Source organism: Schistocerca nitens, chromosome 2 (assembly GCF_023898315.1).
Source record: "Schistocerca nitens isolate TAMUIC-IGC-003100 chromosome 2, iqSchNite1.1, whole genome shotgun sequence".
NCBI classification, from domain to species: domain Eukaryota; kingdom Metazoa; phylum Arthropoda; class Insecta; order Orthoptera; family Acrididae; genus Schistocerca; species Schistocerca nitens.
In genome coordinates this window covers 464,841,836-464,859,151 of record NC_064615.1, presented here as the reverse complement: position 1 = coordinate 464,859,151, position 17,316 = coordinate 464,841,836, and the positions used below count along the sequence as shown (strand labels likewise).

Genomic DNA, 17,316 nt, shown 5'->3' with positions numbered 1-17,316 from the left:
TGATTGAAAAATCAACGAATGGTGAAATACATACAGAACAGCTACACAAAGAGCCAAGATTTCACAAATATTGGTTGTCAAAATTGTTTTGCTGTGCTTTCCTAGAGTTTGCTTATGCAAGATTGTAAGAGCACAGCTTACATTACATCAGCTGAAAATTTCTGACAAGCACACTTATAAATTTCACTGTTGCGCACAGAAAATTTCATGTGTTACCTGGCTGAGTAAATGTTCCATCAAGCACTTCGACTTTTCCATAGAAATGCAAATTATGTGCGAAATTGCTCAAGAACTCACCTTGCACTTTTTAAGGATAATTATACTTTGTCATCGTTACTGCACAAGTTGTAATCTATAGAAGAATTGAAATATGAGAAACTAATCTTTAAGCTTGAATTTTTCCAGCACGTGTTACCCTTTAAGATATATCAAACATAAATGAGTTGGTTAAAATTTTAAATAATGGCATAAATGGCTGGTCTCTGGGCCCGAAACTTTTCTAAGTGGCTGCTTCTCAAAGTGTTGAGTTTTGTATGAGAGTCAAACACGCCACGATTTAAGAAATCCACCGCACATTCTCACATGTAACAATTCATCTTGCATAAAAGGAACTGTACTTTGAAAGTAACGCTTTACAAACCACAATTTGCAATTTTTCCTGTGACCTGTTAGAAATGTATACAGCTGTGATGTTATGCTCATGGAAAGTTTGTTTTTATGAAGAATTCAGGACGTATATGCGGACAAGGGAAAAATCCCCAGTTTCCCACTGAAAACACACTTTTCCAAGTTGAGTAATGGTATACTTCCCCTCAGGACCGTAAAACATATCAATCCTTCGAATGGTTAAGGCTTAATACACCTGTGTGGAACTTTCTGTCATGTTAGAAAATGAATGACAGAGGCAGGCACGGAGAAAAGAAATGGGGGGGGGGGGGGGGCACGTTAATTTCCGAAGCACTGAAATTGACATTGCGATGTGCTGCTTTAGGCCAATCTTAGTTCATGTGATCTCAACAGCCGATGTCAGCAGACATTCACAGCTTAAGACATGGATGTAGTCAGCGAATGGCAACATCACTTAAGTAGCGCGAACACAGAAATAGGAAAAGTTAATGATTTAAATTAATATACATAGAGTAGCTACAAGAAAAGCTAAGCTTTCACACATAATATAGGTCTTTTTTGCACATGTTACACTTTATGATACATTACGTAAATGTGCCAGTAACATTTTAAATAATGAATAAATGTCTCTTCTGGGCACGAAATTCTTCAAAGTTGCTGTTCCTCACAATGGTAAGTTTTAAATGAGTCAAACGCTCTGTGATTTAAGAAATTCATCCAGTAATCTCACATATAACATAATTCATTCCGCATAACAGGAAATTTATTTTGAAAGTGACACTTTCAAACCACCATTTTTAACACACTATGTAATCAAAAGTATCTGGACATTCCCAAACCCATACGTTTATCGCATTAGGTGCATTGAACTGCCGCCTATTGTCCGGTACTCCATATCAGCGACCTCAGTACTCATTAGACATCGTGAGAGCAGAATGGGGTGCTCTGAGGAACTCACAGACTTCGAACGTGGTCAGGTGATTGCGTGTCACTTGGGTCATACATCTGTACACGAGATTTCAACACTCCCTAAACATCCCTAGGTCCACTGTTTCTGATGTGAAGGGGGAAAAGTGAAGGGGGAAAAGTGAAGGGGGAAAAGTGAAGGGGGAAAAGTGAAGGGGGAAAAGTGAAGGGGGAAAAGTGAAGGGGGAAAAGTGAAGGGGGAAAAGTGAAGGGGGAAAAGTGAAGGGGGAAAAGTGAAGGGGGAAAAGTGAAGGGGGAAAAGTGAAGGGGGAAAAGTGAAGGGGGAAAAGTGAAGGGGGAAAAGTGAAGGGGGAAAAGTGAAGGGGGAAAAGTGAAGGGGGAAAAGTGAAGGGGGAAAAGTGAAGGGGGAAAAGTGAAGGGGGAAAAGTGAAGGGGGAAAAGTGAAGGGGGAAAAGTGAAGGGGGAAAAGTGAAGGGGGAAAAGTGAAGGGGGAAAAGTGAAGGGGGAAAAGTGAAGGGGGAAAAGTGAAGGGACACTAACAGCACAAAAGCATACAGGCCAAGCTCGTGTGTTGACCTACTGTTGAAGAGGGTCTTAATGTGTAATAGGCAGACATGTATCCAGACCATTACACAGAAATTCCAAACTGCATCAGGATCCACTGCAAGTACTATGACAGTTATGTGGGAGGTGAGAAAACTGATGTCATGGTCGAGTGGCTGCTCGTAAGCCACACATCACGCCGGTAAATGTTAAACAACACCTCGCTTGGTGTAGGGAGTGTAAACATTGGATGATTGAACATGGGAAAAAATGTTGCGTGGAGTGACGAACCGCGGTACTCAATGTGGCGATCCAATGGCAGGGTGTGGGTATGGCAATTGCCTCGTGTCATCTGCCAGCCTGTGTAGTGTCGACAGTAAAATTCGGAGGCAGTGGTGTTATGAAGTGGGTGTGTTTCTCATGGAGGTGGCTTGCACCGCTTGTTTTGCGTGGCACTATCACAGCACAGGCCTACATTGATGTTTTAAGCATATTCTTGCTTCTCACTGTTTAAGAGCAATTCAGGGATGGTGATTGCACCTTTCAACATGATTGAGCATCTATCCATAATATACGGCCTGAGGCGGAGTGGTTACACGACAAATAACATCCCTGTAATGGACTGGCCTGCACGGAGTCCTGACCTGAGTCCTATATAACACCTTTGGGATGTTTTGGAACGCTGACTTCATGCCAGGCCTCACCGACTGACATCGATACCTCTTCTAAGGGCAGTATTCGGTGAAGAATTGGATGCAATTCCCCAAGAAACCTCCCAGCACCTGATTGAACGTATGCCTGCAAGAGTGGAAGCTGCCATCAAGGCTAAGAATGGGCCAACACCATATTGAATTCAAGCATTACCAATGGAGGGCACCACGAACTTTTGAGTCACTTTCAGCCAGGTGTCCAGATACTTTTGATCACAAAGTGTATTTTCCTGTGATCTGTTAGAAATAGATTTGTTTCACCAGCAGCCAAAGAGTGTTAGGAAACAGGCATTACTGCACATGTGCAGATACGATGATGTACGAAGCCCATATGTTCGTACGTACAAAGCATTAACTTACATTACATCAAAAGACACAGGACATCAGAGGCTACTCCGAGAGCATCGGAATTTTGTAAACCACACTAAAATGCATAATTCGGCTTTAAGTACACATTCATATGTCCAAATTCCAACTGAAATAGGCTCCAACCTGGTATTAAGCTTTTCAGTATGGTTTTGGGGATGTAATTTTTCTTTGAGTATCAGTTTCGTATTATCTCATGTTAGATTTTTATTATGGCATAATGTCTTAGGTGCCTCAAGATGAAAGCGTGCCTTTTAAAGTTAGCAGACAGTTGAAACTAGCCAACAGCATGGACTGAAAACATTGTTTCAAACAAACTGACTGCCTCTACGGAAAAGATTAATAAAAAATCAAATTTCTTTTCTGTAATTATGTGAATCTCTTAATTCACTTGATAGCCCCCGGACACAGAAATCAGTTTTGTTTTCATTTGACGTGAGAGCTTGAAACAAAAAGAGGAATAACAATCACACTTCAAAAAGTAGCCAGAAGTGGAAGAAGGTACTGCTCTTAGGAGATTCAACTGAGCATGTGCATGAGCCTGCTGGGAAGTCCACAAATGAACCTAATGCAAACAATTGTGATGTCACACTCATCTGAAACAGTCTGTTGGTATGAAGCATTGCATAGTCTTCATCCGAAGGCGTTCGACACATTTTGCTGTTGGCAGATGCTTGTGTGTGCACTGTGTTTTGTTGTTGTACATGATCACATTTCCTTTGCAACTTAAGTTATTTTGGTTTTTCCTCTCTCACTATTTATTACTGTGGCAGTAGTGGGAAACAGTAACAGTCTTTGTTAGAGTATCAATTCTTACTAGTCAAAATTACAAAAAACTTAACTGAAAACTGAACCAATGGAATCGCCTGGAATTCTAAAAATTCCCCGGTTCTACCTGGATAAAAGAAATTCTCGCATTTTTCCTGGAGCATATATGCATCACACAAGCATTAAAGGGATGTGCGGATTGTGTATTTTGACACTACACTGTAGCAAACTGATCAATTTTTGTGACATACTGCAATGCCATTGCTACGGCCCTGTTGGGACGCAGCCTCTTTTTCGTGGGCTTTTATAATTCAGTAATTACTGTTATGTTGTCAGTTTACAATGGTGTGCAACTTTCTCAATGCAACTGTGACATTTAATAACTCAACAAAAATGATTTTGCTGACTGACAAAAGGCCAACTGAGAAAGCACAATGACTTTTACTACTTTAAAACTGTGGAGTTATTGAAGGCAAGGGTGGTTCAAATCCAAGTGTAGTAATCCTGATTTAAGTTTATTTCCTTAAATGAAGTAATGCAAACACTGGGATGACTCTTGAGAAGGAACATACCAATTTCCCTTATCATCCTTGCTCTGTCTCCAATGGGATTTTATAATCAACAGGTCTTTTACAAGTACATATGCATGCACAAAAGCACATGCTTGAGACCCATACCAGTAAACTGCCCACAAGAATTTTATGGTGGCACTGTCCTCCAATTTATCCATGCGAACAGGATACTTAACTATTTTAAAACAGTTGTATAAATCAAACAATACCAGATCAATATCTGATTTTTACAATATGTAACACTGAGATAATTTAAATGGCATTGACACTATTACTGCATGGTGGTGAATTTTTTTCTTGCCCTTTTATTCTGTTCATAAACAGAGAACTACATTACAACTAACATGCAATATAAGTGCCAGCAAAATCACTGTTACCCAAAGGGCTAATCTTCATTCCTATTGGTCCATTACGTTTGAGTTCATAACATTTTTTATTAACATCAGATAGACATTAATTAGAGTGGCATATCAAAAATACAAAGTTATTTTCATGCTCAAAGTGATTTTTTAACGTGTGTTTTACATTCTTTTTCTCACCTCCAAGTTCATTTATTATTTGTGGGCTTGTAACAAAAGAGCCAAAAAATAAACTATAAATTTGCTGACTTACATCAATATCATAGAAGTAGTCCTTTGTTTTGCTGGCCTTTTCATAGTCAGCACGAAGTGCCAGATCATGTATTTTTGGGCATTCTCCCAGATCCATCCGCTGAAAGTTAATACACAAAAAGATAAGCAGCTGTAGTTACTCCTGTATTAACAGTGAATATTTTCAATGTTAGCAATATTTTGTAATATTTAGGGGCTCCAAAACGAAGTTTAGTGAACATTTTACAGAAAGTTTTCAAGGGATTACTTTGCTTGAGTCAGAAAAGCCCAGTTGTTACTCTGCTGGCAAAAACCTTTACATTACGTATTTTGCAACTGTTTGTTTATAATAAAGAAAACATTAACACAGCATAAAAGACATGAATTTTAAAAATATGGCTATGAAAAATGAAATTAGTCATGCCTTGCGTTTCACAATGTAACCACATATTTACTGCACTTACGACCTGCCCAGTACTCAATTCACCGCACTCAACAAAATTTGTTGTCATGCATTATCATTATACCATGAATGTTGAAAGTGGCTTGTATAGTTCAGTAAGAATATGATCATTCCACTAAACAAATAGCAGGATAATTTTAAAAAGCCTATAACAGGAAAAGTCTTCAACAATGAACAGGCAGTGATTTTTCCTACACTCCAACTGAAGAGTTATTAACATCATAGATTTCTCTCATGCCACCTTTTCCACATGACAAACTTGCACTCTGAGAATACTTGATAATGTACTCCAAAATCTTCAAACTTTTTTTTTTTTTAATCATGAGTGTCAAATATTAAAGTAAGATTCTTGATGATCAAATACAGAGCATCCTTTTAATATTTATAAAAAACTTGTTATTGAAACTTTCCCTTTTCTAGAAAGGAACATATCCCTTTTCCTCACTAATAATTACAATAACTACTATTTTGAAATAAGTTTGGGCAAACTGCAAGTTTTCATGGTGTTCACATTCCGTGTTTAATGACTGTAGAGCTCCACATATAACTCAATATTTCTGTTTAAAAGAAGCAGAATGGCAAAGACAAAACACCTCTAATCGATGTATGCCTAATAAAACCCTACGGCATTCAAATCAATCTGTTCCTCATTGAGCAAACAAAGGAATGACAAAAATCCTAAATGAGCAAACAGATCTTGACACTAACTAGCATGACGCTCCAGCTAAAAATCTGATTTCACAATGTTTAACATAATTAACAGTTGAAAAAGAATAATTCACTAGAGAGTTTTCACAGCTGCAAGACCCATTTGGACTGCTTACAAACCACTTGTAGCACAACTATTGTGATCCCCACTTGGCAGACTTCCATAGGAAAAAAAATCTCTTCTTGTTTATTAGGAACCTGCCTGTTCCATCACATAGAAAATACAGCTTTTTAAATGTGAATGTTAAGAGAAAATTTATGAGCCCAAAAACAAGAAGGAACGTCACTGAAGTAGGATAATGATTCACAATAAAACTGCTACATAATAATGCAGTGAAGTGACATGACATGCAGGCACAGATAAGTTAATTTTTCAGTGCTGATTAGCCAAGGAAATTTACTACTTTAAAGGAGATTACTTAAACTATGTATGGACATCACCGCACATTTTCTTGCAAACACATTTAACATTACATTTTTACTGTGTGGTAACCCCTCCTAAACTGTACAAAATGTATGATCAATTTCACAGTTATTACTCAGTTGCACGAGTTAACTGTAACTACTAAGTGTACTTCTATATAAGCTGCAGAACTTTTCATTGATTTTCTATTTAATACATGTGAATAAAACAAGATAACTTTACTTCATTTAATCAAGAAATGTGATAAAAATCACTCAAAGAGAGAGAGAGAGAGAGAGAGAGAGAGAGAGAGAGAGAGAGAGAGAGAATATGCACTGTTCTTTGATATTACAACAAAGATTCAGGGCAACAGCAAAGTAAACCCCCATTCAAAACCTTCTGTAAATTAATATTTAATACTAGCCGCAGCCTTGGCCAACAGATCACAGAATGTAAAAGAAAATAACTCTCCTATGATATTTAATTTTTAATATATTGATTCACACCACATGAATTCCAAAATTTACTAAGGAACTTTATCGTTTAGTAAAAATTAAGTGTCTTCTATCTCCATAGAGTAGTTTATCAGTATTTAGATGCATCTTTCTGCAGTTGCTACTGCATTCCACCTTTTTTTAAGCATATTCAGACAAGCAGAAGGAAGAAAGTAAAATTATAAAACAAAAGAGTGAACCACAAAAACTTTCAAACTAGCCTTATCAAACAGTATCAGCATTAAGGAATAATGTTTTTTAGCTTATCATTAAGGACCACTAGTTCTTGCAGGAAGTGTTCCACCAAATCTCAAAGAGCACGTAATTAGGTACTCACTCATCAAATTAAGCAGTGCGAGCTGCTTAAAACATTTACTTCAACATAAAGTTTAAAAAAAATCATTAATTCCAATTAACACTGCACCAATAAGGGATCACTCAATATCTTCTGAGGTAGAATCATCTCACTATAGATGTGGTGACCTGAGAAGAGTTAATTCATTTTAGCATTCACGCCATCTTTTATCATTTCAATTAAGTTTGAAGGGCAGTGTATCAAATTTCATCACTACTCTCCCCCTATCACTACAGTGAACGAAAATCACAAATGAGCAAATAAGTTATAGGAAACAGCTATTTAAGCACAGAGAAAGCTGTATGAATAGTTTTTGCATTAAAGACTAATGTTTCAAATGGTATTTTTGTAAGTCTGCACTTGCCAAGTATGATGTGTGCAGTAATGCTAACAATGTTTCACAAATATCTCTTCACTCAGCCAATAATGAAATCTACAGGATGGATGAAAATATGTATTACAAATAAAAATTAAGGCCAATGTAAACTCTCAAAATTGGCAACAATGTGACAGTATTAATAACAAAATATTTGCACAACAGTTTGCAGTACAGAAGTGGAAAGTTTTAGGAATCATCTAATGCAGTGAAATAAATGGTAACCAAACACTAGATCAGTAAGTGCATCTGCATGACTTAAGTTGTGGATTATTAGGGGAGTGATACTCTGAAAGAATATTTAAACAGTGAGATTATAAAGTTTGTTTTAAAAGAGAAATGAGGTTACCTGACATTTAGAAATAACAAGAGCAACAATTATCTCTGTAAAGCCCATGCCACACTGAGTAAGATCTGTTTGAAGTTTACTTTTTGGCTTGTGCGATGGCTTCCAAGCAGGCACCCTTGACTGTTAGGCTGCAGGGAGCTCCTAAAGTTTCAGGTAATAGCTTCACTGCTGCAATCTTTAATATTCTCCGACTTCTACCTATCCTGTCCAAGCCAATGTACTGTGTCTGGCATCACAACCTGCCAGTCATGTCCCCTCTGCAAGCATCACCACACTAACGAGACAATAGTGGAAACTTGCCCTAAAAGTGCCCCTTAATTGATGCACAAGGCTCCACAGAAGTAAAGAAAGCATTATTGCTGTAATGGTTGCATATAGGGAAGAGTCTTTCTTATATGTGGGAATAAAAGGACCTGAATCAGACATTCTGCCATCAAACAACTTGCCACAAACCTTGACCTGAGTGGAAGGTCCTGGTAGATGGGTATGTGAACCACCACCTGCTGCCTTCTATTGTCAGGCAAATTTATGGTGTAACTTGTTTAGTGTGGGCTACAGCTGTAATTATGAGGTAACCCCCCCCCCCCCCCCCCCACACACACACACACCCACCCAACCACCACTGGGAACTTTAAAAGGCATTCACAAGATACTACCAGATGAAACATATACCCTGTCATAAGTTTTTTGTATCAGTTCCAGGACCCAAAAAATGTAACCACCACATAAAACTAGATCCTTTTTTCTCATCACAGCAAATAAAGAATTATTACATTCAACTGCATTTGTCTGTGAGAATGCAATCTACAGACATTTCATTTACAGTGAACTAAATCTGCCATCCACATGATTAAATTTTAAACTGATCACTGTACTCTGTACACAGCTATTTTGTGCAAATACAAGTATATACATACATAATTTTACCACAGAAGTGGATGGGGGAAAAAATAATCTGTCCTCAGTCTAACAATCAAAAATCCACAAAACATTCCACTGTAAACTTCTAAACTGCAAATTTACCTACCCAGAAGAACGTGTAAGTTAATGGAATTCCTTTCAATTCTTCCAGTTCTTAACTTTGATTTTTTGATGAACTATTTTACTGTTACACAAAAGACAAGTACATTTCAATATACTTCCAGCTAAAACTTGACTAATTTCTTTCCTACAGAATCTACTGACAATTCCTATTTTGCAAACTGAATTATGTTTTAGAAAATGGAATAAACAAGATATTTTGAACAGTACACTATTATACAGTGCTCATACTAGGAATATGGTCGGACCAATCCTGTTAAAATCCCCTGGGATTTTTTTTTAACACACTTATGTCGCACCACTTAAAATCCACCTAACAAATTTCAGCTGCTACTACACAATGCTAGTTACTATGGGAGGAACACACACTAAAGAGGAATTTCACGTCAAGGTTTTGTTAAAAGCTGAGCATAATATTCATTTTTTGTACCTCTTAACTTGTAAATGATCGGAAAGACTTCATTCTGACAACAATCATGCTTCAAAAATTATTCTATACCATCCAATCTCACCACAGGACAAGGGAACCCCTCTCCTTTTGCTAACTGCTAAGGTGACATACAACATCTGCCAACTGAATCCACTAACAGGAATTACACATGAAGACTCGTGCAAACTAGTTAAAAATTTCGAATGGATGTTTTAACAGTGCAGACGTGTATAGCAACAAAAGAGCATTAGAAGACATGCTATGGATTCATCACTGTGAAGACTTACACTCATGCAGAATCCACAATTGATAATGCTGCTTTTAGTTGTTAACTGTTTGCTGAAGACAAGAAAAAATATCCTTGTATAACAAAGAAGCAGTTGTACATTGGGTGAATACAGATGGTAAGAAATGACCATCAGCAAGTTGACTGCTGGGGGAGGGGGGGGGGGAAAGAGGCAATATGAGGAGTCTTATTGGGAGGAGGGGGGGGGGAGGAGATTTGCATGTACACCACTGACCAATCTGAATGATTTACTGTTACCCGTGTGTACCAACCGGAAATTTTGGATCACACGTGGAAACAAATCACTTGCGATCAGACTAGTCAAAATTTGGAAAAATGGGGAAGGAGATTTTTCCAAGTGTCACACTTATTCTGTTTTGAAGAAGAAGATGGCCTTAGTCCCTTTCAGGTCATAAGAATTCAAGCATTATATCGATTTCACAAAAACAAATAATTCTGATCCAACCTCGAGACTAATTGTTAGGCCAAGAATTTTTCAGGCACAGGAAGACATTTAACACATTAACACAGAAAATTATTATGGATAGATCAATTAAGCTTTTAGTCCACCACCATGATGAACATACTGAAGTTACAATCACTAATATACTACGTCTTCCCCTCCTTAGGTTTCTAAGTCCAATTGAATGCATGCAATACTTGTCAGAATATACTGATGATAGTCCTGACTCATTCCTGACTACAGTTCAATCTTTTTCAGAAACAGAGCTGTCAAATGTCATATGTTTGGAGCCTTTTATCAATACATGGTTTTGCAATGTTTACAAATAAATTCTAAAATTTTGAAATACTATCTATGTATACTCAACTCAATAAAGATTATCCTGCATAATATACATGTTTAATTGGCTTTCAATTAGAGATTTAATAATTGTTTCACAAATGAGTGCAAACAGTGACTAGAGAAAGCTGTATTGCACAGGACTAGAATTCAAGGTTTTACACTAGGCAGTTTTCAGTACAGAATCCATTCAAAAATGGATTACCTCATAATTATTTTTGAATAACTTACAGTTCATGTTGACAGTTGAAATTTTGCTTATGGTATTTTTACAAAGTAGACAGTGAAACAAACTAAAGGTTTTGATGAATGAATCTAATCAAACCCTTGTAAGTGGACAATGTGGCATTCCTGTCCTCCTAGGCCTTAAGACTCATACCGAGTAGTTATCTTTCATTAATAGCTACATCACATCTTAGAACTATCTCTCTCAAACCCACAAAAGTCATTGTGCTTCAATTTAATTTTTTGCCTTGGTTAACTCTTTGTTACATGTTTCATTTATGTGTATCTTCAGAACATAGATGAGTATGAAAGATCATTTTCATTCTTTTACTGAGTTTTAGTTTTACTGAAATTGCATCAGCATCGAAGCATACTAGTGTTTAGTTTGTATCTGTTCTTGGGCGCCATGACCGACCTCATTTGAACTCTTCTGTCAAGAGAGTTAATTTGGAGCTGGAACGGCTGCTCATGTCGGGTGCGGGGTCACACATTGGTGTGGTTCATGTTGATTCTCTCAGTAGGTGGGATTATACTAGGCATGGCCTTCACCTCAACAGGAAGGGGAAGGGTAAATTGGCTGGGGAAATAGCAGGAAAGTTAAAGGGGGGAGGCACTGTCATGAGTGGTAAAATACCAGTGGTTATAGGATTCAGAAAAGACCCTTTTTTAGGGTAGGGAGGACAGAAAGAAAGCAAATTTTAAGAGGTTAGAACTGAGACAAACCCTCAGTTTGAGAAAGAAATCAAAAAACATAATTCCAGCTTATTACATCAGCATAAACAGCCATTGGTTAAGAATTTTCAACTGTCAGCAGATATTTTAAGTCCACCCAATTTTAACTCAGTCAATGTGAAATGTCAGCTATCTTTATTGCATCAAAATATCCGAGGACTGAGAAATAAAATTAATGAATTAACTATTTGCATAGATGAATTAGAGTCTTCAAACCCAGCTGGCATAATCTGCCTCTCTGAACATCATGTGACCACTGGTATAGAACTTGTAAGTGTTACAGGCTTTAGGTTAGCATCTCACTTTTGTAGATCAGAAATGGAGAAAGGAGGAGTTGCCACATTCATCAGGAACTGTCAAATTTAAGAACATAGACATTCATAAAGTTTGCCTAGAACAGCATATAGAAGCATGTGCAACAGAATTAGATTTTCACAAAAAATCCTTCATAATATTAAGTGTATATCGAGCACCTGCAGGTAACTTTAATCTGTTTGTAAACCACCTTGAAGCTGTACTGGCCCATTTAACAACCAAAAACAAAGAAATAGTGGTTGCTGGTGATTTCAATGCAGATTTCCTTAAAGACTCTCCCAATAAGAACTTATTTGAGTTAGTAACACTATCATTCAACTTAATTCCCACAGTAAAGTTCCCCACCACTAGGATAGCCACTTGCTCACAAACAGCCATTGATAATATCTTTATAGAAAAAGTCCAATGAACAAAATTATATTACAAAACCAATAGTCAATGGCCTCTCAGACCATGACATGCAGTTCCTTCTGTTAAATGTTAATACTGAACAGGATATAAAATCTGTTAAATCTGAGCTCAAGAGTAAGCCAAAAATTGATTATTTTAGGACACTCCTCAGAGACATTCACTGGACTGATGTTTACAGTGCTCATGGCATGAATGAAAAATATAACATTTTTGCTAATAAAGTGCTTACCTTATTCGAACACTGCTTTCCCCCAAAACTTACGAAGTCAAAAAGAAGCCATGGATTACTCAAGGAATAGGGGTATCTTGTAAAACAAAAAGAAAACTGTATATGTCAATCCGAAACATTTCCAATGTTGATGCTATAGCACATTATAAGAAATACTGCAAAATATTAAAGACCGTAATACGGATGTCAAAGCAAATATATTACAAGGAAAAGATAGTCACATCAGACAACAAAATAAAGACAATATGGGATAAAGTGAAGGAGGAGACTAGTAGGACCAGACATGAAGAGGGACAAATAGCATTAAGAGTAAATGATACATTGGTAACAGGTGTATAGTGTTGCAGAACTTTTTAACAAACATTTTATAACTGTTACTGAAAAGATGGGGTTGTCAGGTTCGGTAGATGCTGCTACGGATTACCTTAGACCAGACATTTCAAGTAACTTCCATAATATGAATTTGACCCTCACTACCCCAACAGAAATAATGTCCATCATAAAATCTTTAAAATCAAAAACATCTAGTGGGTATGACGAAATATCAACAAAGTTAATTAAAGAATGTGATTCTGAGCTAAGTAACATATTAAGCTATCTGTGTAACCAGTCGTTTATCAGTGGAATATTTCCTGAATGGCTGAAATATGCTGAAGTTAAGCCACTGTTTAAGAAGGGAGATAAAGAAATATCATCAAATTTCCATCCAATTTCACTGTTGCCAGCATTCTCAAAAATTTTTGAAAAAGTAATGTACAGTCGTCTTTATAACCATCTTATCTCAAATAACATACTGTCAAAGTCACAGTTTGGATTTCTAAAAGGTTCTGATATTGAGAAGGCTATCTACACTTACAGTGAAAATGTGCTTAATTCATTAGACAAAACATTGCAGGCAACTGGTATATTTTGTGATCTGTCAAAGGCATTTGACTGTGTAAATCACAATATCCTTTAGTAAACTAGAATATTATAGTTTAACAGAAAATGCTGCAAAATGGTTCAAATCTTATATCTCTGGCATGAAACAAAGGGTGTTATTAGGAAAGAGACATGTATCAAGCTATCAGGCATCATCCAACTGGGAACTAATTACATGTGGGGTCCCACAAGGTTCCATTTTGAGGCCCTTACTTTTTCTTGTGTATATCAATGACCTTTCATCAGTAACCTTACCAGACGCCAAGTTTGTTTTGTTTGCCGATGATACAACATTGCAATAAATAGCAAATCAAGTGTAGTCTTAGAAAGAGCAGCCAATAAAATATTTGTGGACATTAATCACTGGTTCCTAGCCAATTCTTTGTCACTAAACTTTGAAAAAACACACTACATGCAGTTCAGAACTTATAAGGGGTGTCCCAAGAGTATATGTCTAACATACGATGACAAGAAGATAGAAGAAGTGGACAGAGTTAAATTCTTGGGATTACAGCTTGATAATAAATTCAACTGGGAGGAGCACACCACAGAACTGCTGAAGCGTCTTAACAAATCTCTGTTTGCAATGCAAATTTTGTCAGACATAGGGGATATAAAAATGAAAAAGCTGGCATACTATGCTTACTTTCATTCCATAATGTCAAATTGGATTATTTTTTGGGGGTAATTCATCAAGCCAAGCTTAAGTTTTCCGGGCACAAAAACGTGCAGTGCGAGTTATATGTGGTGTGAACTCAAGAACATCCTGCAGAAGCCTGTTTAGGGAACTAGGGATACTAACTACTGCTTCCCAATATATTTATTCCTTAATGAAATTTGTCATTAAAAATATATCACTTTTTCAAACCAACAGCTCAATTCATGGAATCAATACTAGGAATAAGAATAATCTTCACAGGGATTTAAAGTCACTTAGTCTAGTACGAAAAGGTGTGCATTATTCAGGAACACACATTTTCAATAACTTGCCAGCAGCCATAAAAAGCTTAACAACCAATGAAATTCAGTTTAAGAGAAGCCTAAAGGATTTATTGGTGACCAACTCCTCCTACTCCATTGATGAATTTCTTAGTAAAACCAACTGATTTGTACATAAGTACAAAACTTCTGCACAATTTCAGTGCAGTAATGTGTTCACTGAAAATGTGTGTGTGTGTGTGTGTGTGTGTGTGTGTGTGTGTGTCTCTAAGTATAATCTAACTTCTGCACCATTTCAGTGCAGTAATGTGTTCACTGTAAATAAGTATTACAGTAGTTGTATTATATGTTTATTACCTTATAAATAAATAAAAAACTTTTTTATTTTAAATTCAGTGCATTAGTATTTGTAAAATGACTCTTAGTGTTCATTAAAAAATGACGATCATTCCACTTGGGACCTGTGGAATGGTACATTAGCTTATTTGTTTTAGTTGTAAATATTTGTCATGTATTATTGTTTTTCTGAAATGTTCCACATTCTGGAGGACCTCCTCACTACGGATCAATTGGAATGACAGTAAATCTAATGTAATCTAATCTAATCTAATCTAAGTACCTTTACCACAACTTCAATTTCAGTTTACTTTTTGCATTGTGTCCATAAATGGAAACACTGAAAACTTCTCATTACAACTTTTTTATTTTGTCAGCTCCATTTAAGTTCTCAATTCTTATGAAATATTATCAAAGTATTACTATTAGCCCTGTAAAATGAGTCTTAAAATAGGAAGTTCGTTAACTTTAGTAGCCTCTGAATGGCATCCTGGTTGCAAATCAGGGCTGGCAATTATTTCTAATAGTAGTAGTAGCAGCAGTAGTAGAAACAAAACTGACATGGGAGCTTGGGAAGGAGAGGCACACAGCAACCTGTTGCTAACCGGTTAGTTCTTATTACTCTTGCACGTCTAGATTTTGGCTTTACAGCTCAATCTCCTTCTGCATATACACCAGTAAGATCATGTGGTGACATGTACTGCTGCAAGTTTGTTGAATTTTAACTCCCAACTGAATATTGCTATTTATACCAAAATCTACATTTTCAAGAGTGATAAAAACTATGGGATTGCAACTGACTGTTGTGTGCCTCTCCTTCCTTGTAGTCTACAATCACAGTGCACAAAAGTTCCTTATGGAATCAAAGGTGGTTAGTGGACACTTGGTTCATAGTCATTATCAGAAATGTTTGGCAGCATTAATCTTAATGATAATTTCTATCTACAACAAGTTTACCATTTAGTGGCTGCTTTAAGTTTACAATTACTGTCACTTTATTATCACAAGATCCATTACAATGAGGTAACAGTCTCAAATTGCTAAGGTGTATTACCGATGAATGCCTGCCTTTCACTTCAGTAATTGCCTATTTGCAGGTAAAGAGTATTGTAGCCACGTTATGCAATGTTTGCTTCAAAATTTTTGTTTTCACACTTTCTTCCACTTGTATTTGCCATAGTTCAAATTCTATGATCGGTTGACCAAGGTTACAAAATTGGTACATTTAAGACTTAAGTTAAAATAGTCAGAGAAATAGTCACACACCTATATAGAGCCCACATACAGACAAAAATATATATGTTGCCAGCCCTCGGTAAATTATGCAACTTACAGACTGTCACAAATATCTTCAAACTTGAATGGTGTCGCCGTATGATGTAATGGTGACAAAATTCCTCTAAACTATCCACATGGTGTGTCAAATTATATTTTATCTTCCTAAAGGGTGAAAGAGACCAGTTGAAAAAAATATGTGAGTTGCAATTTGTCTTGATAAATAAGTAAATCTATGATCGAAATACAACTCTTTAAGCTATGGCGTTAAAAGATGAAACAGATTATACACCTTCAGTCAGCAAAGGTTAATGGGCCGAAGGTGACTTAGTAGTAATTTTGTCTAAGATAGGTACATCACCAGTGCAAGGTGAAGCCTGACAGTCTTCAGGATACTTCCACCTGCAAGTCAAATGGGCATACTCACAAGGTAATAGGAAAACGTCCCTCAGCACTCGATTCAACGCATATTTCAACTACAGAGCCATGCAGAACAACTTCTCTACTTACAAAATGGAGATTTTGTTCCTTCCTCGGGATATTTTACATTCCGATCAATTTTGATGAGGAAAAATCTTTCTGCCTAGAACCCAGATATTTTTCCCACAATTTTAATAAGCTATAACAATACTTAAGGACACTTTACTGGAATCCAATAATATTTGAATGGCTGATGTCTTCAGCTTTCATGTGGCAATACTTACCAATTTGAAGTGCCGTCAAAGTCACAGATATACTAGTTCTTATAGTAACATCTTAAATGTGAAACAATGAAAAAGAATTTTTGAATTTGCATTTGTATCTTTCAATTATTTAATTCTTGTACTTACATAATGTAATAAACCCCAAATTCACCCTGTCTTATCCACAACAATATGCCGTGATATTCTGGAAAGAACTATTGTATGAGGCATTAATGAAGCTTAAATTGTAATAAAGATTGATACCATAAACTGACAATAATACAGCACCAAACCAAAAATTGTGATAAGCCACTGGAGGCCTTATGAATGAAATTTAACTAGAAAAAGGTTTACACAGAAAGGTTTTCCAGGAGTACAATTTTGAAAAATTATACAAAAATCAACATGAAACACAGATTTGTCTTAATTTTGTGACTTCG

General features: G+C 36.5%; 1 protein-coding gene across 3 annotated transcripts in view; it reads right to left on the bottom strand.

The window, feature by feature from the left end:
- LOC126236364 (putative RNA-binding protein Luc7-like 2) overlaps positions 1 to 17,316 on the bottom strand; it is a 52,885-nt gene that overhangs the window by 21,557 nt on the left and 14,012 nt on the right. For 2 of the 3 annotated variants that reach the window (XM_049945598.1, XM_049945599.1), the window contains one exon: positions 5,126 to 5,224. In XM_049945598.1, coding sequence (XP_049801555.1) covers positions 5,126 to 5,224 — 99 coding nt within the window. Of the gene's footprint in view, positions 1 to 5,125; positions 5,225 to 16,251; positions 16,359 to 17,316 lie in introns of all 3 variants that reach the window. The other variant, XM_049945600.1, reaches the window with a different exon arrangement.